Source organism: Echeneis naucrates, chromosome 7 (genome assembly GCF_900963305.1).
Source record: "Echeneis naucrates chromosome 7, fEcheNa1.1, whole genome shotgun sequence".
In the NCBI taxonomy this organism is placed as follows: Eukaryota; Metazoa; Chordata; class Actinopteri; order Carangiformes; family Echeneidae; genus Echeneis; species Echeneis naucrates.
This window is the reverse complement of record NC_042517.1, coordinates 10,162,287-10,186,234: the sequence shown is the minus strand read 5'-3', so window position 1 is coordinate 10,186,234 and position 23,948 is coordinate 10,162,287. Positions and strand designations below refer to the sequence as shown.

The 23,948-nt window shown below is 40.8% G+C and overlaps 1 protein-coding gene across 2 annotated transcripts in view; it reads left to right on the top strand.

Annotated features, from left to right (window-relative positions):
* Window positions 1-22,639, top strand: part of LOC115046311 (forkhead box protein J3-like) — a 52,424-nt gene extending 29,785 nt beyond the window's left edge. Inside the window, exons 5-13 of one of the 2 annotated variants that reach the window (XM_029506601.1) lie at window positions 56-139; window positions 5,065-5,166; window positions 8,328-8,486; window positions 12,527-12,740; window positions 15,671-15,907; window positions 17,690-17,791; window positions 19,356-19,628; window positions 20,232-20,333; window positions 20,955-22,639. In XM_029506601.1, the coding sequence (XP_029362461.1) occupies window positions 56-139; window positions 5,065-5,166; window positions 8,328-8,486; window positions 12,527-12,740; window positions 15,671-15,907; window positions 17,690-17,791; window positions 19,356-19,628; window positions 20,232-20,333; window positions 20,955-21,079 (1,398 nt within the window). In that variant the 3' untranslated portion in view covers window positions 21,080-22,639. The remainder of the gene's footprint in view (window positions 1-55; window positions 140-5,064; window positions 5,167-8,327; window positions 8,487-12,526; window positions 12,741-15,670; window positions 15,908-17,689; window positions 17,792-19,355; window positions 19,629-20,231; window positions 20,334-20,954) is intronic. The other variant, XM_029506602.1, reaches the window with a different exon arrangement.
* Window positions 22,640-23,948: the final 1,309 nt, after the last annotated feature.

Below are 23,948 nucleotides of genomic sequence, written 5' to 3'. Positions count from 1 at the left end.
GAAAACTCACTAGTTTGTTTGTTTGTTTGTTTTTTTTGTTGGGGTCATTCTGCAGGGTTCCTATTGGGCCATAGATACCAATCCTAAAGAGGACACTGTTCCCAGTCGGCCAAAGAAGAGACCACGATCTGGAGAAAGGGTAAGTAGTCTAACCTTAACTTGAAAAACCCTCATTGGTGGAACGGCACACATCATCTCTACAGACATCTCCAAAGTAACAAAAGACTAATACACAAATTTCAAGCTCTCACCTTTTTTTTTCTACTTTTTTTGTTGGGTTCTGAATATTTCCTTCTATCAGCTCAATGTCGCAGTCATCGCTGGGGCAAAAATCATGATTCTGCTGACAATGTCAACATGATTCATGATGATGCAGCATGGGAAGGTACATGAGCAGAAAAACAAGCAATTTGAGAACTGGATGTTACAGAAATGGTTTTAATGATGCTATGACAGTCCAAGAGACCAGGCAGGCTTCGTTAGACGTGACACAGCAGTGAAATGTTACAGGCGACCACATTCTGCACTGAATGATGCAAAACAGATGACGGGTAAACACACATCAAAAAATTTATGTTTCTCTGTGCTGTCATTTTTGTGATTCAGTGGTATGAATTGGAAGTTGTATAAAGTAATCCAGCAGTGTGCACATGTCTCACACATGGTGCACCTGCACAACAGCGGTAAAGAATCTGGGATTGTGGGCTGGATCAGTAATATCAAATGAATATAAATGAATAAATAAATGAAACAATAGAAAGATGTTCAGGGGATGTGGCGTCTGTACTCCACACTTCATATACTGGCACTGAAACAACAATCCTCCACTTCACAGCCATATTGACAGCTACCTGCTACGGCAACACGCAGCCTCTTCTATTGCCTTCTTTTTGGCTGCACGTTAAGCATGTTTGATCTATCAGTCTGATCGTCCACCGTATGAGGAGATGATTGGGTTGTGTGCTGGGTAGGATCCATTTGTGCTTGCATCACTTCTGTAATGCCGCAAAAATGGCAAGGAGTCAAACCACCAAATGCACACTTTTTTTCCCCGGCAGTCTTAAACAGGCAAGATTGTTCTGGCTTTGTATCATCTGATTGATATTGACTCACTTATTACAGGACCCTCACCAAAAGGAGGAAGTAGAGAAAAATCCCTGTGTGTGATGACAATGCTCTCACTCCTGTACATCTATCATTTCCTGTATGCCATGAGCCATAACAGCACAACAGTCTACTTTCAATCAAAGCCTTTCATGCTTGTATATTGATTCAAGTTTGATTTACATGTTAATGCATGTTAACCACAGGCTCCTGGATTTGCAATTTTCAAGATGCCACAGACACAGCAGGGACAAGTTACACAATACATGAGAGTGGAATCGTGAGAATACAGAAGTAGCAATGAATGTTAGTTTTTTGCAAAATTGATTGACAGCCGCCGAGGCTATAAATACATGTAACCCTGCATCAGCTCGGCAGAATGCAGCTGCTGTTCAGTCATTAACTGAATACAAAAGCAGTGCGGAGTGAAGTATTGCATGTGCTAAATCACCTCTGTCTGTTGCATCTCTGTATGCGTATCTGTCTTTTTTGTATCTGATTAGCACATTGAACTATCAAAACTACTTTCAAAGTAAATGAGCAAATTCAGTATTCAGCACATTAGACAGATCAAAGTCCCCACAACTGAGCTTAAATGAACCGATAACTTTGCACCAAGAAAATACACACTATACATCTCTATGGGAATAAACAAACAGGAATGATTAAAGACACTGGTTCAGTGGCACACCAGCACTCTGATGAAATCTGGGTCTTCTGTAAAACAAGATGATGGATCGATATCAAAACCTCAGGTAGCATGAACGTAATGCAAGTGTAGTGGACCAAGCAGAAGACCTGCTGCACGGAAGGCTGAAGGACTTTTGTTACAGTCTCTTTACACAGCGATCAACTTGCCTATTTTTTTGTTTAAGATTAGTTTAAAGATATTAATATTGACAAAGTTTTTGTCTGTTCGACAGTGATGCCAGGTTTTTTGTTGGTATATGAAAGTTGAATACAAATAAGAGGTGAACACTGATGTACTTGTACTTTTTCTAATTTTTTTGAGTTTGCAGGTACAGACATCCGTTCATCTGGATATCGGAGCTATAGGGTATCAACCGAAATCAAGATATATCTCATGATTTAAATTTTGCCTGTGTCGTCCAGCCCTACCGCAGAGCCACTCATCGCAGTGCTGCCCAGCTGGTCATCTCCCTTCTTTTCTCATCCTGGGACTCTCGCTGTTTGCACATTATGATCCTGATCTTTGTGTGTTTTCCTGTTTGTCTGCCAGTCTTTCCTCTTGTCTCTGCCTCGCTGTCTCTATTGCTGCTTTAGCCTTCTCCTCTCCCGGGAACTCAGACAGGCGTGGAGCGGCAAAGTGCACAATCACAGTTGTTCATTGGAGGAAAAATTGAAGTAAAATAGGGAGAAACGGAGGAGACACAGTATGAAAGAAGGAGGAAAGGGGAGGAGGAAAGTGAAAAAGACATCAAGGTAGAGAGAGCAAAGAGGAAAAAGTCAAGCTGCAAGGGAAGAGGGGTGGGGGGAGTAAGAGTGAGAGCAGGGAGGAGAGCGAGTATTCGAGGCTTGTGTTCCAGTTAATTACCACAGAAGGCCCCGGGGCTGCCATTAGACATATTTTCTTCACCAACGATTTTTTTTATTATTATTACAAACATTAATTAATTCAGAGGCTTGTCATCTCGTCTTACATGGATGGGCCCTTCGACCCCTTTTCTTACGCCTCACTTGCACTGCTGGCAGATGCACTGCTGGCTGTCACATGGGCTAAGGAGAAACAGGGAGGTTTTAAGTGGGAAGATTTATAGCAGCGTTGCTGCCTGGGAAAAAAAAAAAACAGGTGGGCTAAATATGTCGAACTGTTTTCATTGGGGTTTCTTTACACCTGGGCTACACAGTCGAAGTCTTTAGTCTCACGATGACAGCATCTGTGCAAATGAAAAGATTTGAAGTTGGCAACTGGGCTAAACGTCAGCAGAATAAATGCATTGTGTAACTGTGTAGACAGGGAGTGTACACTTAGTTTAGTACCTGCGTCTCCGGTGCCCTGAGCATAATTACTCTCTTTCATTTCCTCTACGCCTCTCTGCGTGTCTTTCCGTCTGTCTGTCCGTCACCACTCAATTATCTCACAACCTATTCTTCCCTCTCTGCCCCATTTCCCACAAGCCTCTGTGGCTCCTCTCTTCACCTCTCTGTTGTCTTCCTTTTAAGTGTCTCCACCAGGGAACCGACAACCCGTTTTCTCTGGAAGTTTATCATAAATTAAAGATTGCATTGTTACCAACCAATCCTCTTACTGTAAGCAGTTTGCGAAGGCAGGCAAGCTGTCTTGAACCCTGAAAGGAGTCAGACAAGGAGAAAAAGATACCGTCCCCTCTTTTTTCTTTCTTTTTTTTTTCCCCCCCAGCAGGCTGCAATTTAGCAGCCCCTCCACCTCCCCACCCCCATCGATCTTTCAATAGTTCTTTATTCACATCCACACACTCAGTAAACCCTACTTTAACTTTTTGGTGAGAACTGTATGAATATATTGCAGATATGTGAATAATGCATGAGGATGACTTGATTGATCTTATCAAGTACAAGTGATGTGTCCACTTTCCAGGGTGTTTAAGTGTCCAGCAATTTAAATGAAGTGCACCTGAACTAGTTCACATATTTAGAGCCTGGAGCGTGCTGGTGAGTCAGGAGGCTCGCTACAGAATCGTGAACTTGCAGAGTTCAGGAAATTTTCATAACCTGTGTCACATTTCATTTCCCTCCTTGTTTTTACCGTCACTCTCTCTGCATATTTCTAATTAGTGGGGAACATATTGGGAATACTTTTACATGTTAACTAATAAGCATCACGTAATAGTGTATTTTGGCATCTATTCACATGGTGCCAATTCCAAGTCCACGAGTGTAGGAAGAAAACTGTAGAAGATTAAACTCTATACATTATATTCTATACAGTATTTTACGTAGCCATAAAAAAAAAAAACTCATCTCAGTGATTTACACTGTTGTCATTAGCTTTTATTGCATTGCCAGTGGTAGGGGTGGATTGGCAAATTATTTGATTCTAATTAAAATGTATCCAAATATATTCAATTAAGTTGCCTCTTAATGATGCATTCACCCTCTAGATAGTTAGAAGATAATTTTCCTCAAACATGGCCATCGATGGCTGCTTTAACAATGAATAGTGTTTATTGATTGATGCACTATTGGCAGATGATTCAGCCAAATTAGCTCTAGATGGTTCTCACGTGTATTGATGGCACCACAGAACTCTTTTCTTGTGAGTGCGATAAGTGAAAAACTTCATAAACACAACACATACTTCATATAGGCGATCTGATTAGAAATTGGAGCACCTCTCTGCATATATTTCCATATTAATGAAGGAATGCTGATTTCACAGAAATTGCTGTAACTCTTTAACACTGAATTTTAACAAGGTCAAAATGGTAGCGTGTATGTAGTGTATACAGGCTAATAACATCTTAGAATTTCACTGATCTAATTGACCTAATAAGGATGAAATCGCTTTTTTTTTGTGTGTGTGTGTGTGTGTGTGTGTGTGTGTGTGTGTGTGAACAAGGGAGCTCAAAGACAATACACATGTGGAACTTATTAAATACCCATATGGAGTAGATGATCTAATGCATTCAGGTGTGCCTTGCTGTATTCATTTGCATATTAATGAGGTAGAACCGTTTTTTTGTTGGTTTTTTTTTTCGAGGCAGGGGGTCTAATTTTGTTTTAACTTTCTTGATGATAAAATATTTGCGTGGTGAACATGGATGTTTTGTTGTCATGGCATGGCAAGGTATATGCTAATCTGAGAGTCTCTTCTTGTTTGTTTCCTTGATGTGGAGAAGGATAAAAGACACCATTTTTCATAGATCTCACACTAATTCATATCTTTCTGTTGAAATTATTGTCAAAGTTACAGCCAAATGAATGCAACTAAAGAGATTTTCTGTCCTGTTCTCCTACCAGGCATCAACTCCTTACAGCCTAGAGTCTGAGTCTCTAAGGATGGACTGCATCATGTCAGGAGGAGCATCTCCTACGCTGGCCATTAATGCTGTAACCAACAAGGTACGACACCTGGTTGTCACCTATAAAACATTTTGTTTAATGAGGGAAGAGGGAGCCACCGTATCCTAATGATCTATGTTGTTAAAATGTTATTACCTGAGTCACTTTAATAGAGATAAGCTGTTTTTGTCACCAGTCATAACCCCCTAACCCTTAAAACCCTCTTATTTCATACACTTATTCATTCATGGTCTGGTGGAAAGGCGCCCTAAGCCCCAGATAGGTCCATGCACTTGTTGTACATGTTATCAAAGCCAATATCTGTTATTGCTATTGCAATATTTGCTATTTTGCTGTAGATCTGCAATAATTGGTGAAATGATCTATAAGTTGATCAAGAAGAATAACAAGAGCTAACATTTACAGGTTTCAACCTGTTGACTGTCATATTCTTCGTTCAAGGTTATGGGCTTTGCACTGCCGTTGAATTTAAGAAGATACTTAAATACATCCACTCTAGCACTCTCTGGAAGAAACTGTGTTTTTCATAATTATCTTACATTTTATTGAGAAAATGAGAAATTGCACCATCTCACCTTGTAGCTAATTTGGTGTATATGTCATGGTGCCAGCATGACAAAATGTAAATAGCTATAGGCTAAAAAACAGACGGCATCTCAGTCAATGACTCGCTGCCAACAGTGCCAGAGTTCAGGATAGATTCTCCCTTTAATGGCAGTCTTGTTCAAATTCATACAACTCTCCAAAACAGGAAACAAGTCAAAGTTTTTAAGATGAGCTGGTAAGTGAGCAACTATAACAAGTTATTTCAAGACTTTATGAAAGACTGTGAGTTTTCAGGAGCATAAGAGATAGAGAGACCATCAACAGTAACATTATGTGTGTTGCAGCAATGCACTGGTCAAAAAGATGCGACTTTATCAACCATTAGGTGTAATTAATGTTTTAATGATGATGATTGCTTTGAAAAATTATTTGGTAAATTAAATATTTGCCGTGAACATATCGAACTATAAATAATAGGAACTGGTTATTTGACTGAAAACTGCAGCCGTAGAAGTCTGCAGTCTGTTTTTCTCTTTAAGCATCAGTGCTTTGGACTGTTTTACAGGTCTACTCTCTCAAACACAGCCATGCTGAATGACACACACACCCACACTCACACACTGAAAAGCAAAACTGGATGTGACTGTGAGGGTCAGAGATCAAGCAGCAACTTGGACCTCTGGTGTCTGTCTGATCTGCCAACACACACACACACACACACACACACACACACACAGAACGATGATGATGTGTAGTACATGACCCCTCCGGCTGACCTGGACCAAAGAGAATTTTTTTTCACAGCAGCAGTTCTCATAACTGAGTGTTTGGCATGGACATGATGTGAACGTCTGGACTTGACAGCTTATTCCAATTTTCCGTTCTCCTCTTCTCACAGATTTTGACTCAAACGTCTGAAAATCTTTGATCACAGGGGAATTCAACTATCATGTAAAAAATAAATATATATCTCCTTATTTCCTTACTCACATTAACCCGTTTACTGTGATTTAGCTACTAGAAACATTAAACTGATGCTTGGAAATCTGCTTCCTTCGTTTGTGTCTCAGATCGTTGGATGTTTTTTTTTTTTTTCTTTTTTCTCCCGGATAAAATGATCCGTCATCTGTGATATTTACTCTGCATCCGTGTTTGATTTTCTCTGGTTTTTACTATACATGCAAACAAATTAGATTGATAATTTATACTATTAAAAAGCTGACGACGAACATCACGAGCACCTACAGAAATTAGCATTAAGTGTTGCAACCTTTACCCAGACAGTTCACCGTGGCAGCAAGTGGAGAGACATCAGGAAGCTGTTTAGTCACCTTCACCGTGTCACCTTGCACTTCATCTATTTACCGCAGTAGAGACTATAACTTGGCTGGTTTTAGTCATCACTATACATTTTGAAACAATGATTCACAGCAGCGTGACAAAGACCTTGCCAGTGATGCTGATGCCAACGTCAATGAAATCCACCCTCATCCAGACAGGTGGCGTCCTGCAGGCGCAGCAGTGCATCAGAGTTTCTCTAATAACACATTTTTGATCACTAGTACTCTGTTTGTATTGGAGAGCCTGTGGTTTTGAAAAAGACATTCTTATAATATGACACGAGGAAAACTATTTTCCTTCAGAAAGATTGTTATAGTCAGCATTACACTCAGATATTGTAATGCTTTTTCTAGACTTCCTTTTTACTAAATGAAGCTCCAACTGGCTTTTCTGCAAACATAATCAGCCATTTGATCATGATCAGTTTAATCCTATTCCTTTGTAAAGTGTATTAGTACACCTTGCGTGCTTATGAAAACCACAGAATAATTATCTAATGACGACAGTGAGTCAGCAGAGACTGTTAGTGATTCACTTGCAACAGATCCATCAGTCACAGAAGTGTTCAGGATTAATGCTGAAAATCACCACTAGAAAAACTCTTTTCCGCTGCAGGATGTTTAACAGGGTGGAGGACTGCCCCAGAGTGCTGTTGTTGTTGCCTCACCCTAAGGCTATATTTTCAGATTTGTCTATACAGTTAAACGTAGCCTGGAGGTAATGCTGGCACTCTGCTTCACAAGTACTGACAGTCAAAGAAAACAAGCGAAATGTGATTCAATGAAATCCTGAGGCACTGCTTCCAAAAGCTCTGTGATTTGTCACCACTAGACAATATGCAGTACACTGCATCTGCTCCTCTGGAGTTAAACTGGTGTCTTTGCCAGCGCCAGATCCTCCGACAACAAAGTGCCCACTGGCCTCCATCACTGTGTTAAAGCAGCAGGGTTAATTTCCTTTCAACACTTTAATTTCCATATTTCCTCATGAGTTGTCTCCCAAGTTAATGGTGCATGTATAACTTCTCGAGGTGTGCAGTGATCACTTCAGTTTGGATGCGACTTGGCAAATGGCAAAAATTAAGCAGAGTAACAGGGAGCAACAATATAATGAGTGACTGACCTTGAAAAAGATTATAATGCATCACCACAGAGATGTTCTCCCTGTACATTAATCTTTATTGTCACATGAACATGGTTCACGGAAATGTGTGTGTGTGTGTGTGTGTGTGTGTGTGTGTGTGTGTGTGTGTGTGTGCGTGCGCGTGCGTGTGCGTGTGCTGCGTGTGTGCGCATGTGCGTGCGTGTATGTAGCTAGCGCTGTACAACCCAGAGGCAGAGGGCAGTGAAAGTCCTGGGAGTTTGGGTGGCAGCCTGAGCAACAGTCTCTCAGAGCAGAGTTTGGCATCCGTCAACCTCAGCAGCCTGAAGAAAGCCGTCAGCAGCAGCAGCAACGTACACAGCTACACACCAGTAAGATCGTGTTGTCATTCCATCAGTCAGTCAAACGATTTCTGCAACAGAGTTCATCTTGTCTTATTTTCATCTGCACAAGGACAACTGCTGACCTGCAGCTGCTGCAGAAAGGGTGCATGTGTGAAGGACGCTTCTGGAGGGCCACGGCCTCCTCTTTTTGTTTTCTTTAAATCTTTAAATCTTCTTTAAATAAATACATAAATATTTAAATAAATATAAAATACATAAAAAGTATTGCTATTATATAAAAACATATATAATTTTTTTCCTCCTTTTCTTACCCCGTCCATCTTGAAATGAGCATTCTTAAAGTACAATCATTCAGACCAGAGCTGTTAGTTTTAAAACTTATATGTTCTTTGTTCACTTGCTTCTGACGAAATGTGGATGATTCAGTCGCTCGTCCAGACACTCTCAGCTGGTACAGAAGGTGTCTGCTGTACCCTTAGCAGCCTGAGGAGGTGGTAACCAGCTAACTACACGAACACTGGAGCACAGCTGAAACTCTTATTTTCTATTTGATGTTCAGACTTTTCAAATTATTCTGTACTGTATCAGTGGAGTTAAGCAGATGGCATGAGCAGACGCATTTTAGTCGGCACAAAAAAAAAAAAACCAAAACAACTTTATGACTGGTTTTACTTTGAGATGTATAGCTACATATTAAGTCAAATGGACAATTTCTCACAGTTTTTTTCCACATATACAGATTTACCTAAAGCATTAGCGTATTAATCAGAGGTATGGAAATGCAATTGAAAGTGTACACGGACTGAAAATTCAGTTGCCTCTGATGCACTGATTATTAAGCTTCTGACAAGAATTTTGTCTTGCACCCGACTATCGGGATCATTTGTAAACCCTGATACCCCTCAGGGTCAAACATCACAAAATAAAAAACTGTGGAAACATGCTGATACACTTTGGAGATCATGCAGAAATTAAGCTGAAAGCATCGTAAGAGGAAAACATTGTTTATGCTGACAGATCCTCATACTCACCACTGATGGATAGGATTGATGCCTGACCACTCCAGCATTAGCAAATTTGTATTTAAGACGCACAAGTGTATGTAATTGAAAGCAAATGAAATCTGTTAGGCAGCAACTAATCACTGAGATTGTGCTGTTTTTGTGGCCTTCCGGGGGCAGATCAGTGTTTATGTGTGAGCCCGTGTTATTGCTGATGTCTGAGGCATAAACCAAAAGGATATAACCAGCAGCCGCCACGCTGACATGAAGCAGGACGTCTTACAAAGTCCCACATACTGTACACACATACACAGGCAGTGAAGTTTATTTAAACAGAGTCTGTGCCATATCGTCTACTGTTATGGTGCCTACGGTCCTGGCCGGTGTAAAGTACACTGCAGACTTGGCAGGCCGCTGAGACATATTTGGCCTGATTTCACGCTGGCTGTTAAAGTGATTCCTCATCCTTTGCAAAACAAGGTCCTTGGGCTATTTGAATTGATTAGTCTCAAGCAGTGTATGTGTGAGATGATAATAAGTTGCCTTTTTGTGAAGAAGGGAGTAAATTAGCCAACCCATCTGTCAGGACATAAACTGTCCCATGCTGAGCAATTCAGATTTAGAATAAAATATTTAGTGTAAACAACAAACACTTTATCACAGGCTCATCAGATGAAGATAATGGGGCCGGAGCTTTGTGGTAAAGGATGTGGTATTATTTATTTATTTATTTATTTATCCGGTGGGAAAGCCTCAAAAAAAAAATAAAAAACCTAATTCTATTATTGACCTAACGCTGCCTCAGTCGTCCAGTTTGTGTCATGACATGTTGCTTTTTCCCAAGTAAAGGATTGAAATTTGTCCTCCAGCACCAAAAAAAAAAAAAAAAAGCCATTTTGTTCATGGTAACGGTGGTATCTCAGTTGAGGGTGTGGAAGCTGTAAGATAAATCTATAAATCTATAAATGGATTTATAGCATTCATTTTCTTTCTGCTTTTCCCTTTTTGGGGTCACCATTGTACCCAGTAATATTTAGATAAACATATTTATTTAGTCAGTTTTAGATACTAACTAAAAATGAACTTTAAACCACTGCTTTTAAACGTGTATATTAATATACACTGTCCATTATCAATACGGCTTGTCTGCACAGTGCTAACCACGGCTCCACTGTGCTGCCTTGTATTTTAGCAGAAAAACTCGAGTATCTCTAATTTGTATGGTACTTGAGTAAATGAACTAAAATTTATGCAGGTACTCAGCATTGCAGTCATTAAAGTTACATCATATCTAAATGAACTGTGGAGACTTGAAGCGCATTATCAGTCAAGATTTTTGAAACTGTCCCTTTTTATCTAATGTAAAACAATTTTAAAGCCCCGCCGCAGTCCAGAAACATTTGGTCCAAAATTACAAAAATGCTGACAAACACCACCCCCTCATTACTCTTTCCCTTGTAACAGCTGCTTGCCTTTTTACCATCAATCACTTCTCCCCACTCACCTCCCACCTGCATTAGCAAAGGTCAGTGCAATCTCATCTCGTTAACCTCTCATTTCTGGAGGCCATCTTTTGTTTTCCTCCTCCCTGCATCACCTCCTCCGCCCCTCGCCGTCCTCGATCATTTCCGACCTCATCTGTGGTCTGGTCCAGAGGGATCGGGGTTAGTTCTGCCTCATTACCTGGCGCAGGTGATACCTTCCTGACTGACGGTGATTAGTGGTGGCATCACTGGCAGCGATCTCAAAGGCGCCAAGAGGGTAGATGGAAAGGCTGCCGTTCGCGGGTGGAAGTGGATGTGTGGGGGATGTGGCATGCTAAGTTGTTTGATATTTGTGGAGGCACAGTAATCGCAGCAAAATTGCTTGTATTTGTAGAGTGTATGGTGAAGATGACAGCTAGGATGAGGTGATTGAGGGTGGCGGAAGACAGGCTGCTTTCGTGAGATGAGACAGAAAGTTGAAGCACTATATTTTGTTTTTGTGTGTTTATATGAAAAGAAATTGGTGCCCAAGGAAGATTTAATTTTAATTGCACAGAATTGAATTTGGTGTAATCATCATACCTAATGACTGAATTAAAAAAAAGTGATGCAAAATGATTTCTAGATTTAATTCATTTGAATTTGAAAGGCACAATTTTGGATTAAATTAAATCCAGTTAAATGGAATGTGATTATTATTGAATTTTACCTTTATATTTATTTTACAGTGAAGTTCTGTTAATTGAAATTTAGATTCCTCAATTAAAATTCAGCTACCATACAGCCCTTGAGTTTCCCTTTGTGCTGACTGACAAGCAGCAGCCCACACCAAAGCTGACACTGATTGGCTCGCACACTTCACTTGCAGCCAAAGGAAGCCATGTAACCTGTTGTGCTCCTCTCACTGAGAAGCTGAAGGTTTGGCCTCCTTACTTTTGAATTGCGAAGACTAATCAATTTTATAGATATTGTGTGAAATCACAACAGTTCTGTCAGGGCACGTTTCAAATAGATCGGGTCTCGGCTGTGCTCTCCATCTTTTGTACAAAGATCCAACACTTGATGGCAGTGGCAAAGAAAACTTCCTTTTCACATGCATAAACCTTGAGCATAACCCCGATCAGTGTGGGCAGCCATTCACCTTGAAGGTCAACCAGTTCTTTGTACTCTTGGCTTCTTATGGTATCTTACTTGACTAAAAGCATAAAATCCCATCTCTGATTTCTAGTGTGACTTCAGAATGTAAAACTCCTTAGATGCTAAAAAAAATTTAGAATATGACCCAGATAGTTTACTGAATGGTTGAGAGATGTGCTTCAAAGCATCACACAAGCATAGGATCATCAATACGAAGTCAGTGTCAACAGTTAACAGTAATCTAATTTAATCAGAATCTGATTGTTTACCGTATTCTGGTGACCCATGTGAAGCTTCAAAGAAGGATTTTGTGGTGAAGGCTAAACCAAAACGAATGGCTGCTGGATGAGACCTCATTAGTTTCACTGAAATGAAATGGGGACACCTTTAACATATCTTTTCCTCCCTCTCTTCTTTGTGCTCTCTCTGTCTGTGTGTCACGAAGGGGAGTGGCCACTCGGAGCCTTCATCCCAGTCCCTGAGCCTTCAGCAACCTGCCCAACCTCCACCGCCTCCCCCTCCTCCGCCACAGCCCCAGTACGGTTTGCCCGTCCCAGAGTCGCGGGACAAGCAGCTCTGTTTCTCGGACTTTGAGGACCTCAGTGCGTCCTTCCGCAGTCTTTACAAATGTATCTTTCAGCAGTCTTTCTCACAACAAGGTGGGTGTCATTTCGCATGTGAATTAGTGTGTTTTAGTTCCTGCGTGCTGCTCTGACAGTCATAATGACACTTGTGTTTGCTGGGGAAAAAAAATCATGTAAACCTCCGTGTCAGTCTTCATGCACATAATTAACTGTCAAGCTTAAGCTCCTATTGAAATTAAAAGAACTGAACATTGCTTTCCCTGCAATAAAAGCATTCCAGTATTAACCTCCACCACACACTACATCCACTCTATTGTATTTTAATAAACAAACAATCTGTTGTTCCGCATATCTGCATTTTACCGCTCGCTCAGTCAAATGAGTAAAGGCAATTAAGAAGAAGAATTCAACAGAAGGAGAAAAAAAACTCTCAAACACATCTGCAGTCGAGCAGAGCAAAGGATTCTGCAGCTTTGATTGCAGCTAATTAGATTGGTTCTAAAGTTTGTGAAGCATCTCGTTAATTGCTTCCTGGAGCTTTCAGGTCACCAGGCCTCCTCCCATTTGGATCCCCCACCATCCCACCATCTTCCTAGCACCTTCCCTCCCTCGATTTCTTCCCCTCGCACACATCAGCGGCATTCTGCAGCCAAAGAGATTGATACGCTCTGCTGAGCTTCACAACTGCTCCATGGATTCACTCTGACTTGGTCCTATTCAATTTGTGGTCAGGGGCGCTCACACAGAAAGCATGAGATACTAGCTGAAAAAAAGAAAATGCACGTAACACAGAATTGGTGAAACCATAGCTTTAGCAGATGCTTGACAGGGTCCCCTACCTGTGAGGCTCAGCAAGAAACAGTCTCAGCAGTCACCGTGTTTGAAAATCTGAGTCACAATGAGTCACCCAGATGGCAGATCTCTTTGCTGCCTTTGGAAAACCACAGTGAAGACCACATACCACACTGCTCCTGACAGAAGAGGAGCTGCAGTCATTTTCTGCCAGATCCTTATCGTCATCATCCCCATTCCTCATCCTCATGAATTACAGGCCAAACACATATAATGAACAAAAATACAATAGAGCAACACAGCATTGTGTCCGTGTGTCCAATATTTTAAGAAATAGCCTCCCCTTCATCGATCACAATGTTGAATTTTGCAGAACAAAACGATGTGACAGTGAAGTTGACCTTTGACAATTTGGATATAAAATGTATTCACCGTCACATTCATCTTTTTAGATATTTGTGATCAAATGTGTCACAATTCAGGCCACCAAAATGCAACCACTTCATCCTGGAGTATTTCAATAAATATTCCCCCAACCGATAACTGGACAGATAACCCGAAACCAGCAGCATAGAGACATAATTAAAGAGAGAAAAAACACAAACAAGACGGATAAAATGGGCATGGATGTGCAGTGCATTATAAATAAATTAAGTAGTAAGTAAGAAACATTTTCATAAAGCGTCGACTAGCCACAGAGCAGAGCAAATAAATGAAGGAGAGTGAGGAAAAAAAATTTGTACAAGCAATTCTAACTATTCCCCGATGGCAGCGCACTCAGAATAAACGTGATACGCTCATTGATTTCCTCATGATTTGTTGGTCACTAAAAGAACTCAAGTTCTTTTAGTGACCAACTCTGTTCCTGTCTTTGAGTGATAAGCCATAGAAGAGCAGATAAAGTAGAAGGTCAAAAGACTCTCAGCAAAAGACTGATATGAACAACTTCCGAACTAATGCACTGAGAGAATATGAATAGACAGGGAACTCTGCTGGACACATCCAGTGATCATCCCTGCGTCTATACCCAACTTAAAATGATTGTTGAATGCTGGTGCAAAGAGGTGTGAAGAATCATTAACTTTTAGCTCGCGTAACTTACTTAAGTTCAGAAAACATTGCTGTTGTGCTTGGGCAAAAAAAGCAGGAAAAGCACAACCACGATTCCAACTGTGTGCCTGAAGAAAAGACAACAGCAGCACCGTCTGAAATTTTAACAAGGTTGCTCACTGCTTTACAGTTTCTGCAGCTCCCAGTATCCATGATGAAAAGTAGAGATAAAATACACTCTTGGGATGGCCACTCCCATCCAAAAACTGCCATTTATGAGCCTCCTCTGTCGATTCCTGGTCAAAATATACAACACATACCTATCAGATGAAGAGGGCACATGTGTGAGTCAGAAAAAGACTTTGAGTGATGAGTAACCGCTGAGTCTTAACTTTGTGTAGGGATGCCTACCACATGGGATGATTATCTAATCATAGCAAGATGACTTTTACTGAAACTAGAAAAATATTTTGTTTTTGTTTTCTTCTGAAAAATGCAGATTATCCCAGTCAGTTCATCTTTATTATTGTTACATATAATCAGTGATAAGCTTGAATAATTATTCACTAAATAGTCAAATAACTGTAAGAAGAAGTTTTCTGCTGGTAAGAGATATCAACTTAATCCTTTTACAAGCTCCCTGAAGGTCAAACAATTAATAATATCCCCTCACAGTTTATGAACCCAGCTAATTTAATTCTATATTTCTCCAGAGATTGATTTTTTTTCTTAACTATTTCCTTTGAGAAGAGGTTTGCTCTTTGAGCTCTGGTTACCAGTAGTTAAAAAATAGTACAAAAAAGAGGACACAAACTTCAAATTGTGATTTTAAACCTTGACATATCATAAAGGGCAAACTGAGCAGTAAAGTGACACTGGAGACACTTACACCCAACCTATGAGCATAAGGAAAATGGTTTTATGGTTCATAATTTTTTAATTTATGCTTTATAAGCACAAGCCGTGCAACACAGCTCTTAGGTTTTCCCTTCCACTTTAGCACAAGTTAAACGTCTTTTTTAGAGGATTACCTCTGAGCCTCTATAAGAATTTGTGTGGAGAAAAAAAAAATCAGGGAAATACCTAAGCTGCTGCCAAAGTTGGAAACACAAATTTTTCCCAGATGACTTTGTTCATCTAGTCACAAATTTCCTTACATTTAGGTTTGATGGTTATGCCCGGTGACTCCAGCCAGCAGGGCCGGACTGCCTGCTCCTACCAGCACTCTCCTGGTGCGGGGGGCAGCGGCGGACACCACCACCACCCCCACCACGCCCAGCAGCACCTCTCCACCCACGGCCAGCACCAGGCGCACACTCAGCACGGTCAGCACCAACAGCACCCTGCACACCAGTCTCTCTCCCACCAGAGTCACACTGGGCAGACCTGCCCCACAACAGGTGAGCAGAGAGTTTCGTGTTAGACCTTGACTGCATGCGTAGGAGCTGACAGATACACACTGTTAATGTCAGTCTACCAGTTGTAATTACAAGTAGGAGGTGTGACGGGAGACATATGGAAGGCTATGAAATCTACCAGTTGGGTCAAGATAATAAATGTGCTTTAGACTGCAGTCAAAATTGCAGTATCTGGTTTGAATGTGCTGCAAATACATGAATGTTGAGAATAATTATAAATGTCAGTGAGACAACAACCAGTGTGACTGCAGGACCAGCAGTAGCAGCGTCAATATCTCTCAACAAGAGGATTTCCCGTTTCTCCCACTCTGATGCCAGAGTATGAATGCAGCATTCGGAGAAGACTCAACCAGAGCCATGAAATCAGAGTAATAAGACCTACAGAAAATTTTATAGTAGCTGAATTGATCGTGAAAAGGCTAAATGCATCAACAGGGTTTCTCTGAAATGTCATCTCGCCAGTCTGCCATTAGCAGAGCAGGAGCCAGGAACCTAAATCCAACCACAGCTCTTCAGTCACCTCACATTATGAGTAAACATATGCAACAGGACTCTCACTGCCAATTACAGCATCTTTCTCCACTGCAGAGCCTTTTGTTGTGACAGGAGCCTACAGAGTGCACTGTAGAGTTTCATGTTTCATATATATTGAACAGTCCAGCATCAATCATTATTCTACTTCCCCAAACTCCCAGACACACAAAGCTGTAAATGTAATTCACCTATCACATCAGACTCGGGGTGTCTCAGTGCAGACTCATTACATTCACATAATACTCTTCCATCTATAAGGTGCCAGAGAATTTGATATTGTGAGACCGGGCTGATACAAACCAGCATCTCCAAAGCTTCATGGAGGCTTTTCCTCCTCATACTCCCAGTCTTTGTTTTTCCCCCTCCCCTGTATCTCTGCAACACAGCTCCCAGGCCACAGAAAAGGACTATTCAGACAGTATTTATCTGGGTTAGTATTCCCCTCAACCAAGCTGAGGATGAATGAAAGCAATCCCTCTGTCTTTGATCCATGGTCTGAGAATGTATTGTTGTTTAGTTTTGTGGTGACGGTGGCCATGAAAAGCATTTTCTTCTTCTTCTTCTTCTTCTTTTTTTTTTTTTTTCCTTAAGAGCAGAGCAGCCGCTGGAATTTTCCTGTGTGAAGTCACACCACCTTGTGGTTGATGACTGAACTGAGAAAAATATCATTTCCTCTACCTGTGTTAGAACATCTCACTTTGTCATATTATGATCAGTCATCATGTTGTTAATTGGCAAATCAATCAATTTATTCGTGAAATAAATGCTTTGTGGTTCCTCTGTTGTGATTTTCTGCTCAAAATTTCACCAAAATTAAAAAAATAAAATACAATAAAAAACAGACAGGTATCTGCACAAAAACAGAAAAACTAAAACAATGGAAATAATCAAATTCACAAGACAAAGAAATAAGACACATTGAATCACCACGATGAAATCAAGTGAATCAAATGATTGTGTATGTTCCACATTTTGCTGGCAGCTAACAAATGGCATTAAATGTGAAAATTCCTGCCATGAACAGCTTTTCCAAGGCAATGGCTGTTATTAGGGTCGTTCACCCTTTTGTGGGAGGAGCTGCTTTAAGAATAATTCAATAAAGGAAGACTTCATCTTTGGATACAGTTAGATCGCTGGGGATGGAGATGCCCTACTGTTTACATTACGTAAGTTCTCAGTTGCCATTTAAGATGATGGACATGATGTGTGTGTGTTTTGCTTGTCTCACAGGCATTTCATCAGACTGGTACCCAAACCTGGACTGGCTAAAGGAGAGCTGCCGCATTGCTACCAGCTACAACTGGGCTGATGTAGACCTCTCCCCGTTTCAAGGTAACACACACACACACACACACACACACAACACTAACAGTCCCGGTGCCATCAGTGTGACCAGCATGTGAAAAGGACATTGATAAAGCCGTCTACCGCAGCCTGTCTCCACACAGGGAGAACTGATAAAATGCTTATGATGCAGATCAGCTATTTTGATTAAACCATTATGATTCCTCTCTACACTTTCATATAAACTTGCCCTTAAGGCACAATATTATAATATCCAGTGCTGTAATAGTACTGGCCTAACAAAACTCATTATTCTGCATTGGAGAGGTTGGCACTCTTTGTTTCCCTCTCCCTCTCGTACACACACACACACACACACGCACACAAGTGCCCTCCCTCGCAATTGTATGATGTGAATAATCCAATTAGGCCCCGACTCAGTAACAGCCTCTTATCACGGTCAGCGCACAAAGCCGGCAACATCCACACACGATGGATGATGACAGCTGGTCTTACAGCACAGAGGCTTCAGCTGCCCCTTTCTCTCCCTCTCTCTCCTCCTGCAGCGCTTGACCTCCCTTACACTGCCGTAATACCATCCTCCACCGTCTCTGGCTCGCCTCCAAAGAGCAGGAGCCGAGCCCCTCGTGTCTGTCGCTGCCAAACACAAGCCATATCAATCTGATTTTGAGAAATATCAGAGGACTGTCTCTTGAATAGGAGCTTGTGTGTGTCTTTGTGTGTCTTTGTGTGTCTTTTTGCTTGGAAGGAGCAAGTAAGAAAGCAGGTGATGCAGGTTCAGGGTTTCATTGTACGTCATATGAGATGTAAACAGGTATGTTTTCAAGGCAGCAATGTTCTACTGCTTCGAATTAAGATTGAAATATATAGCAAAGTCGCAGTGTTGGTTTATGCTGGATTTCATGTTACAATGATATAATGCAATATTATATTATAATAAGTATAATTAGTTTATTTTTCATTTGTTGAGCGTCAAAACTTATGATTGAGTCTTTACACCAAGGCTCAGCAGACTGAAACAGAATTACTTTATTTCTAAGGAAATAAAGGAAAGGGAAAGGAAAATGACTGGGGGAAACAGATATAAAAACAGGAGAGGTGAAGCTACATGGTTCCTCATTTAGAAAGCAGGACATTGTTGCTGCTAAATAAGATCAGCGTTGATACTTTGTTCTCTACTGATCTTGTTAGCCTCGATTGTCATCTCATGTTTATTCACACACCACTTACATTTCTCCAATATTAACCTTTTAAAAACTAGGAAACTAAGGGAAGCACTGTTGCATTCAGAAGTTTATTTCTCATTGCACATAGGATCCTGATGCCTGGCTGAAAAAACATTTATATATCTGGTGCTTTTGTGTAGCCAGAGAAAATGACAGCTTGGAAAATGATATTTTCTCCAACATTTGCGTGACTTTAAATGTGAGGATGAGAAATGGCAAAAATAGTATGAATCTTATTATGTAATTTGCTTAAATGGAAGCTTCTGTGGCATACCGGGAACATTAAGTTGAAGCAGTGAACATAAAATGATAAAATCTACAGTGACTGAGTGTCACACTCTGCCACCTCTTTCTGTCTGAGTTAGGTCTGAAGGAGAGCATGCGGCAGGCCGAGCTCAACAACTGGACGCTGGACGCCACCCAGATGGCCGACTTATGTTCCTCCATTAACCAGTTCTTCACAGCCACAGGGGTCATCCCCCCACAGGGCGCCGCCCACCCACAGCCTCAGGTCCAACACCCGACACCACCAGGAGCATCGCAGCACCCGGCTCTGCCACATGGGGCCATGCACCCAAAGGCCAGCCAGCACAATCAACATGGGCAACACAACCAACATAACCAACACATCAGCACGGGTCAGTGGGCCGGTCACTTCAATCCAGTCATCTACATGGAAGGCTGATCTGAAAAAAGGAGATCCAGTTTTTCAAGAGTTAATATGCCATAAATATGATCTCAGTTATTAAAAGAAGTTCACAACCCTTGATGAGCCTGCCTCACGATAAACTCTCAATCTGCAAATGAATATGTAAATCTAACCATCACATAAATGTAGTGCAGTAAAAACAATGTCTATCTCTGAAATTAACTGGAGGTGTGACCTATGATACTGCCAGTAAAATTTTACAGATTGATATAAATGTTTTTATAAATGTGACACCTAGAGAACTGCATGTGTTCACTGCAGGCCATATAACTGAATTACAGTCCCAATCTTTTCTGAGCCATTATTTCCCTAATATACATTTACGAGGAAATTGTGTATTTTTGTATGTGACAGAAAAATGGAGGAGAAGACATGAAGACGAGGGAATATTTTACTCGTGGGAACTCTCCTGACTGATTCTGTACCTATGCATAAGACACCAGTAATTCTGGCTGCGGACCTGAAAACAGCTCAAATTCACACAATATTAATCTGACAGTTACTCATTACCCTTTCCTCTGTTTTCCCACAGGGAGCATGTACATGGACTCAAGACAGAACATTTCCTCTCTGATGGGCCCGCCGGGATATCCCCACATTCCTCCAATGGGCAACACGCCTCCCACCATAACAGGTGACTGCTCCATCTCTCTGAAACGGTCAGGAGGAGCTGGTAGACATTCAGAGGCTCAGTTTCCAGTCTCTAGGATGGGACAAGCTCCAAAAAGCAGAAACTTACACTTTTCATGAAGTGATATCAATCCTGCAAAGGGTCAGGGGACGTCATGCAATGGTTTTGCAGGCACTAACCATGATTATTGTAAGAGTATCCCTGGTGAAAAGGTGAGACATGCAAAGATCTTATTTGGTTTTAAAAGTACCGTAATTGAATGAAAGTAATTAAATACCAAATAAATACCCAAAATTTTTCTGGTTGGCAGGAACATTTCAACACAATTTTCTGAATTTGAAATGGTTCTTTGTAGCAAGGACAGGTGACAATAAGCCCTTAAAGATAAAGATGCTAATCTGCATAATGCAGGCTCCTGAAAATACAGTAGCCTTCATTGGACTGGGCTGCATTGTCATGTACAGACACTGTGTCGTTACAAAATTTCTTCTCATATATATATGTGTATATATATATATGTGTGTGTACATATATATATATAAAGAAGACTCAGAAGCTACATTGAAATGTCACCACTGTGGTAAAAAGAATCCATCAAAGTCTGTCATCTCCTTCCACATCCAGGTCACCACAGCCAGCTGAGCCAGCAGCAGCAGCAACACGCGCTTGCTCCAGGACACTTCCAAGTGCGGCGCATGCTTGCTGCCGACGACATCCAGGACGACTTTGACTGGGACTCAATTGTTTAAATGGAGCCGTCGGTTAAATAGGGAGATGAGCAGAGAGACTGGAAATCAGAGAGAGACAAGGACGACGTGACAACAGGTGAGGTATGGAACTGACCGACCTGCTTCTTTCACCAGGGTGAAAAAAACAGAAGACAATCCAAAAGAAAACAAAAGGAAAGAGTACATTTTCGTGCTAGCTAAAGTGTTTGATTACTCTTAAGACAATCATCACACAGTGAGACTTAAATGGAATTGGACCAAGCCAAGATGTAAACACACATCACCCAAAGCAAAAGGACACCTGAAGTTCTCTGAACTGTCTCATGTTGTTTCCCCCAGTGCCAACAGGGTTACAAGTCAAAAGTGTTATGTGTCGAAACGTCTGTGAATAAGTTACCTTTCATTGTCTTAAATCTTTCAAATCAAGTTCCACATCTGAACAATTTCAGCACCTGTTGCTGAAATGAGTAGAAACTTTGACCTCTTCAAAACTCCTTGCAGAAAATAAATTAACCTGTCACAAATATTCACGCACATTCATCCATAACAGCCAATTCTTTCCTCGTATACGTCTTTTTTCACTCGAATTAAAAGGAGGATTTTTGAAGAACAGAGTTGCAGAAGTGTGCCTGCTCGTCTTGAGTTAGTAATGTTTGAGTGGACCACCCCCTGCTGGTTCAAATTGGCACCTTTTTATTTCCTCGTAATCAAAAGGTTCTGCTCCACAGTTTGTTTATCATTTGCCTTGATGGACAACAACTGTAAACTTCAGTTTGTTCACTTTACTTATCACTCCTGTGTGTGTGTGTGTGTGTGTGGGTGTGTGTGTGGAACAGTTCATGGTGTTATGTTCTCAGGGTGTTACATCCATAAACATATGAACATCTCGGCCATTTGTGTCTCTCATCCTCCATATGTGAGGCCACCTGTGCGTTGTACGGTGCTGTCCGTATTCACTTCCTGTTGGCGAACATAGAGCATCCTGGAGAGAAGTTTAAGATCTTCATTTGTCAGCTTATAAGCTAACTCATGAAATACTGTGGAATATGTCTTTTCAGTAGTCCAAACAGCAGCCACTAATTAAAAAGAAAAGGAGATGCTGGTTCGACTTGGATTTCATCAACAGTAAGACATTCTCTGAGATGCTAGTTTTTCAAGGTTTTTCATTGTTTTGGGGAAGTGCATATCATTTATGACCAGACAGAAGAGACTGGTTGTTGTTTCAAGATGCCTCATTTTGGAGAAGAGGAGCAGTTTTTTGCACAACGTGAAGCTTGATAGAATAAATGAATGAGAAAAATAAAAGAAAAATTGTGAATTTTTTTTTTCTTTGTTTCAAAAGATATAAAAAAAAAATAGAGCAGAAAAGAGCAAAGGCCAAGCAAAATATGAAACTTTTTTTTATGTGATGTTTAATTTTGTCAGTGTGTTCAAGTGTGTATAGTCCTCTCTGATTTTCTTTAGGATACAGCTAAAAAAAAAACAAAACTAACAAAAATTACACATAAACAAATACTTTGTTTGTAATAAGTGGGTACACAGTGAAAATGGGACCTTAAAGTGCTCCTTGGTTTGGAAGATCTCAGTGATTGTTCAGATGGTCAAAACAAGGTCTCACTGTAGAAAAAAAAAAGAAAAATACTCTTTATTATTGCCATTAAATGCTGTATTACAGTGACCAGCATATATATATTGTATGTTTGTGTGTTGTTGTCCTTGTAAATAACAGTATGTTAATCCTCTGTTTGCCCTTGAAAAACTGATGAAAACTGCAAATGGAGAGAAAGTATTTTGTTACCTGTCCTTCAGGAGACACAGTGTGTATATACCTTCAGTATAGTGTAAATAAGTGGTAAAAGAAAAAAGAAAAAAACACTTTGGCGTTGGCGTTTTGTGTGTCATGAATAATCTGTGTATGGAGGCTCAGCAGTTAAAATCTGTTTCAGTGTTTATTAAAATGTCATTGACCATTTTTACTGCACTAACCTTGTATCTACTGTGTTTATTTCATCAGCTAATATCACATTTTTACCATTAACTTTTTATGATGTTTCAGTATTTTGTAGTTTGATTTTCCAGGTTAAAAAAAAAAAAAAAAAAGAAAACTGATACATATTTGAGTTTTTCTTCTTAACCTCAGTCTTGGTTCTTGGCTTTGGGCCGCTTCAATCCACGCAGCTTGTTGTCCAACAGGTGTCAGCCTAAGTCTAAGCAGCAGTTTGTTTGGCCAGCATCACATGGAAACCCAGCAGACCACCCATGCCCGCCTGTGTGAAAGTCACACAATGTCCAGACTGTGTTTGCTGCTCCTTTTCATTGGGTAACCTGTTTAAAAAGCAGCTCTTTCTCTCACTGTGGTCTGTCAGCCAGAGACGTGTGCCACCACTTTTTTTTTTTTCACAAGAACAAAATTGATGATTGTAGGGATCAATACTGATGTTTTATGGGTGCTTGTTTCAGGCAAGGCTGGCTTTTATGAACAGTAAAGTATAGTTGAAAAGTGTGATGGGTGACAGCAGTGAAGCCGTCTTCCACTGAAGACACTTTCTTGGCACTTAACTTGCTGTTTAAAGATCATTTGAGGCTCCTCGGAGCTCCGTTCAGCCAAAGAGTTTTGAAAAAGTTATCCAATCCCATAAACTGGGCAGTTACAGTTTGAAGCATCTCTTATGTTCTGATAAACAGTTCAACCGACTGATATCTGTAATTCCAGGTGTGTATTTGAATGTGTGAGTGCAGCTGATATTGTAGGGTTTATTAACGGCAGTTGGGGTCAGATTAGTTAGCAGCAAGAGGAGAACACGTCCCACACGGGGCTGGACCACGAGGGCTGAAACCACCTTGCTGCACCAATCCAAGCACCCTCCTCTCAAGACAACCAGCCCAGCCC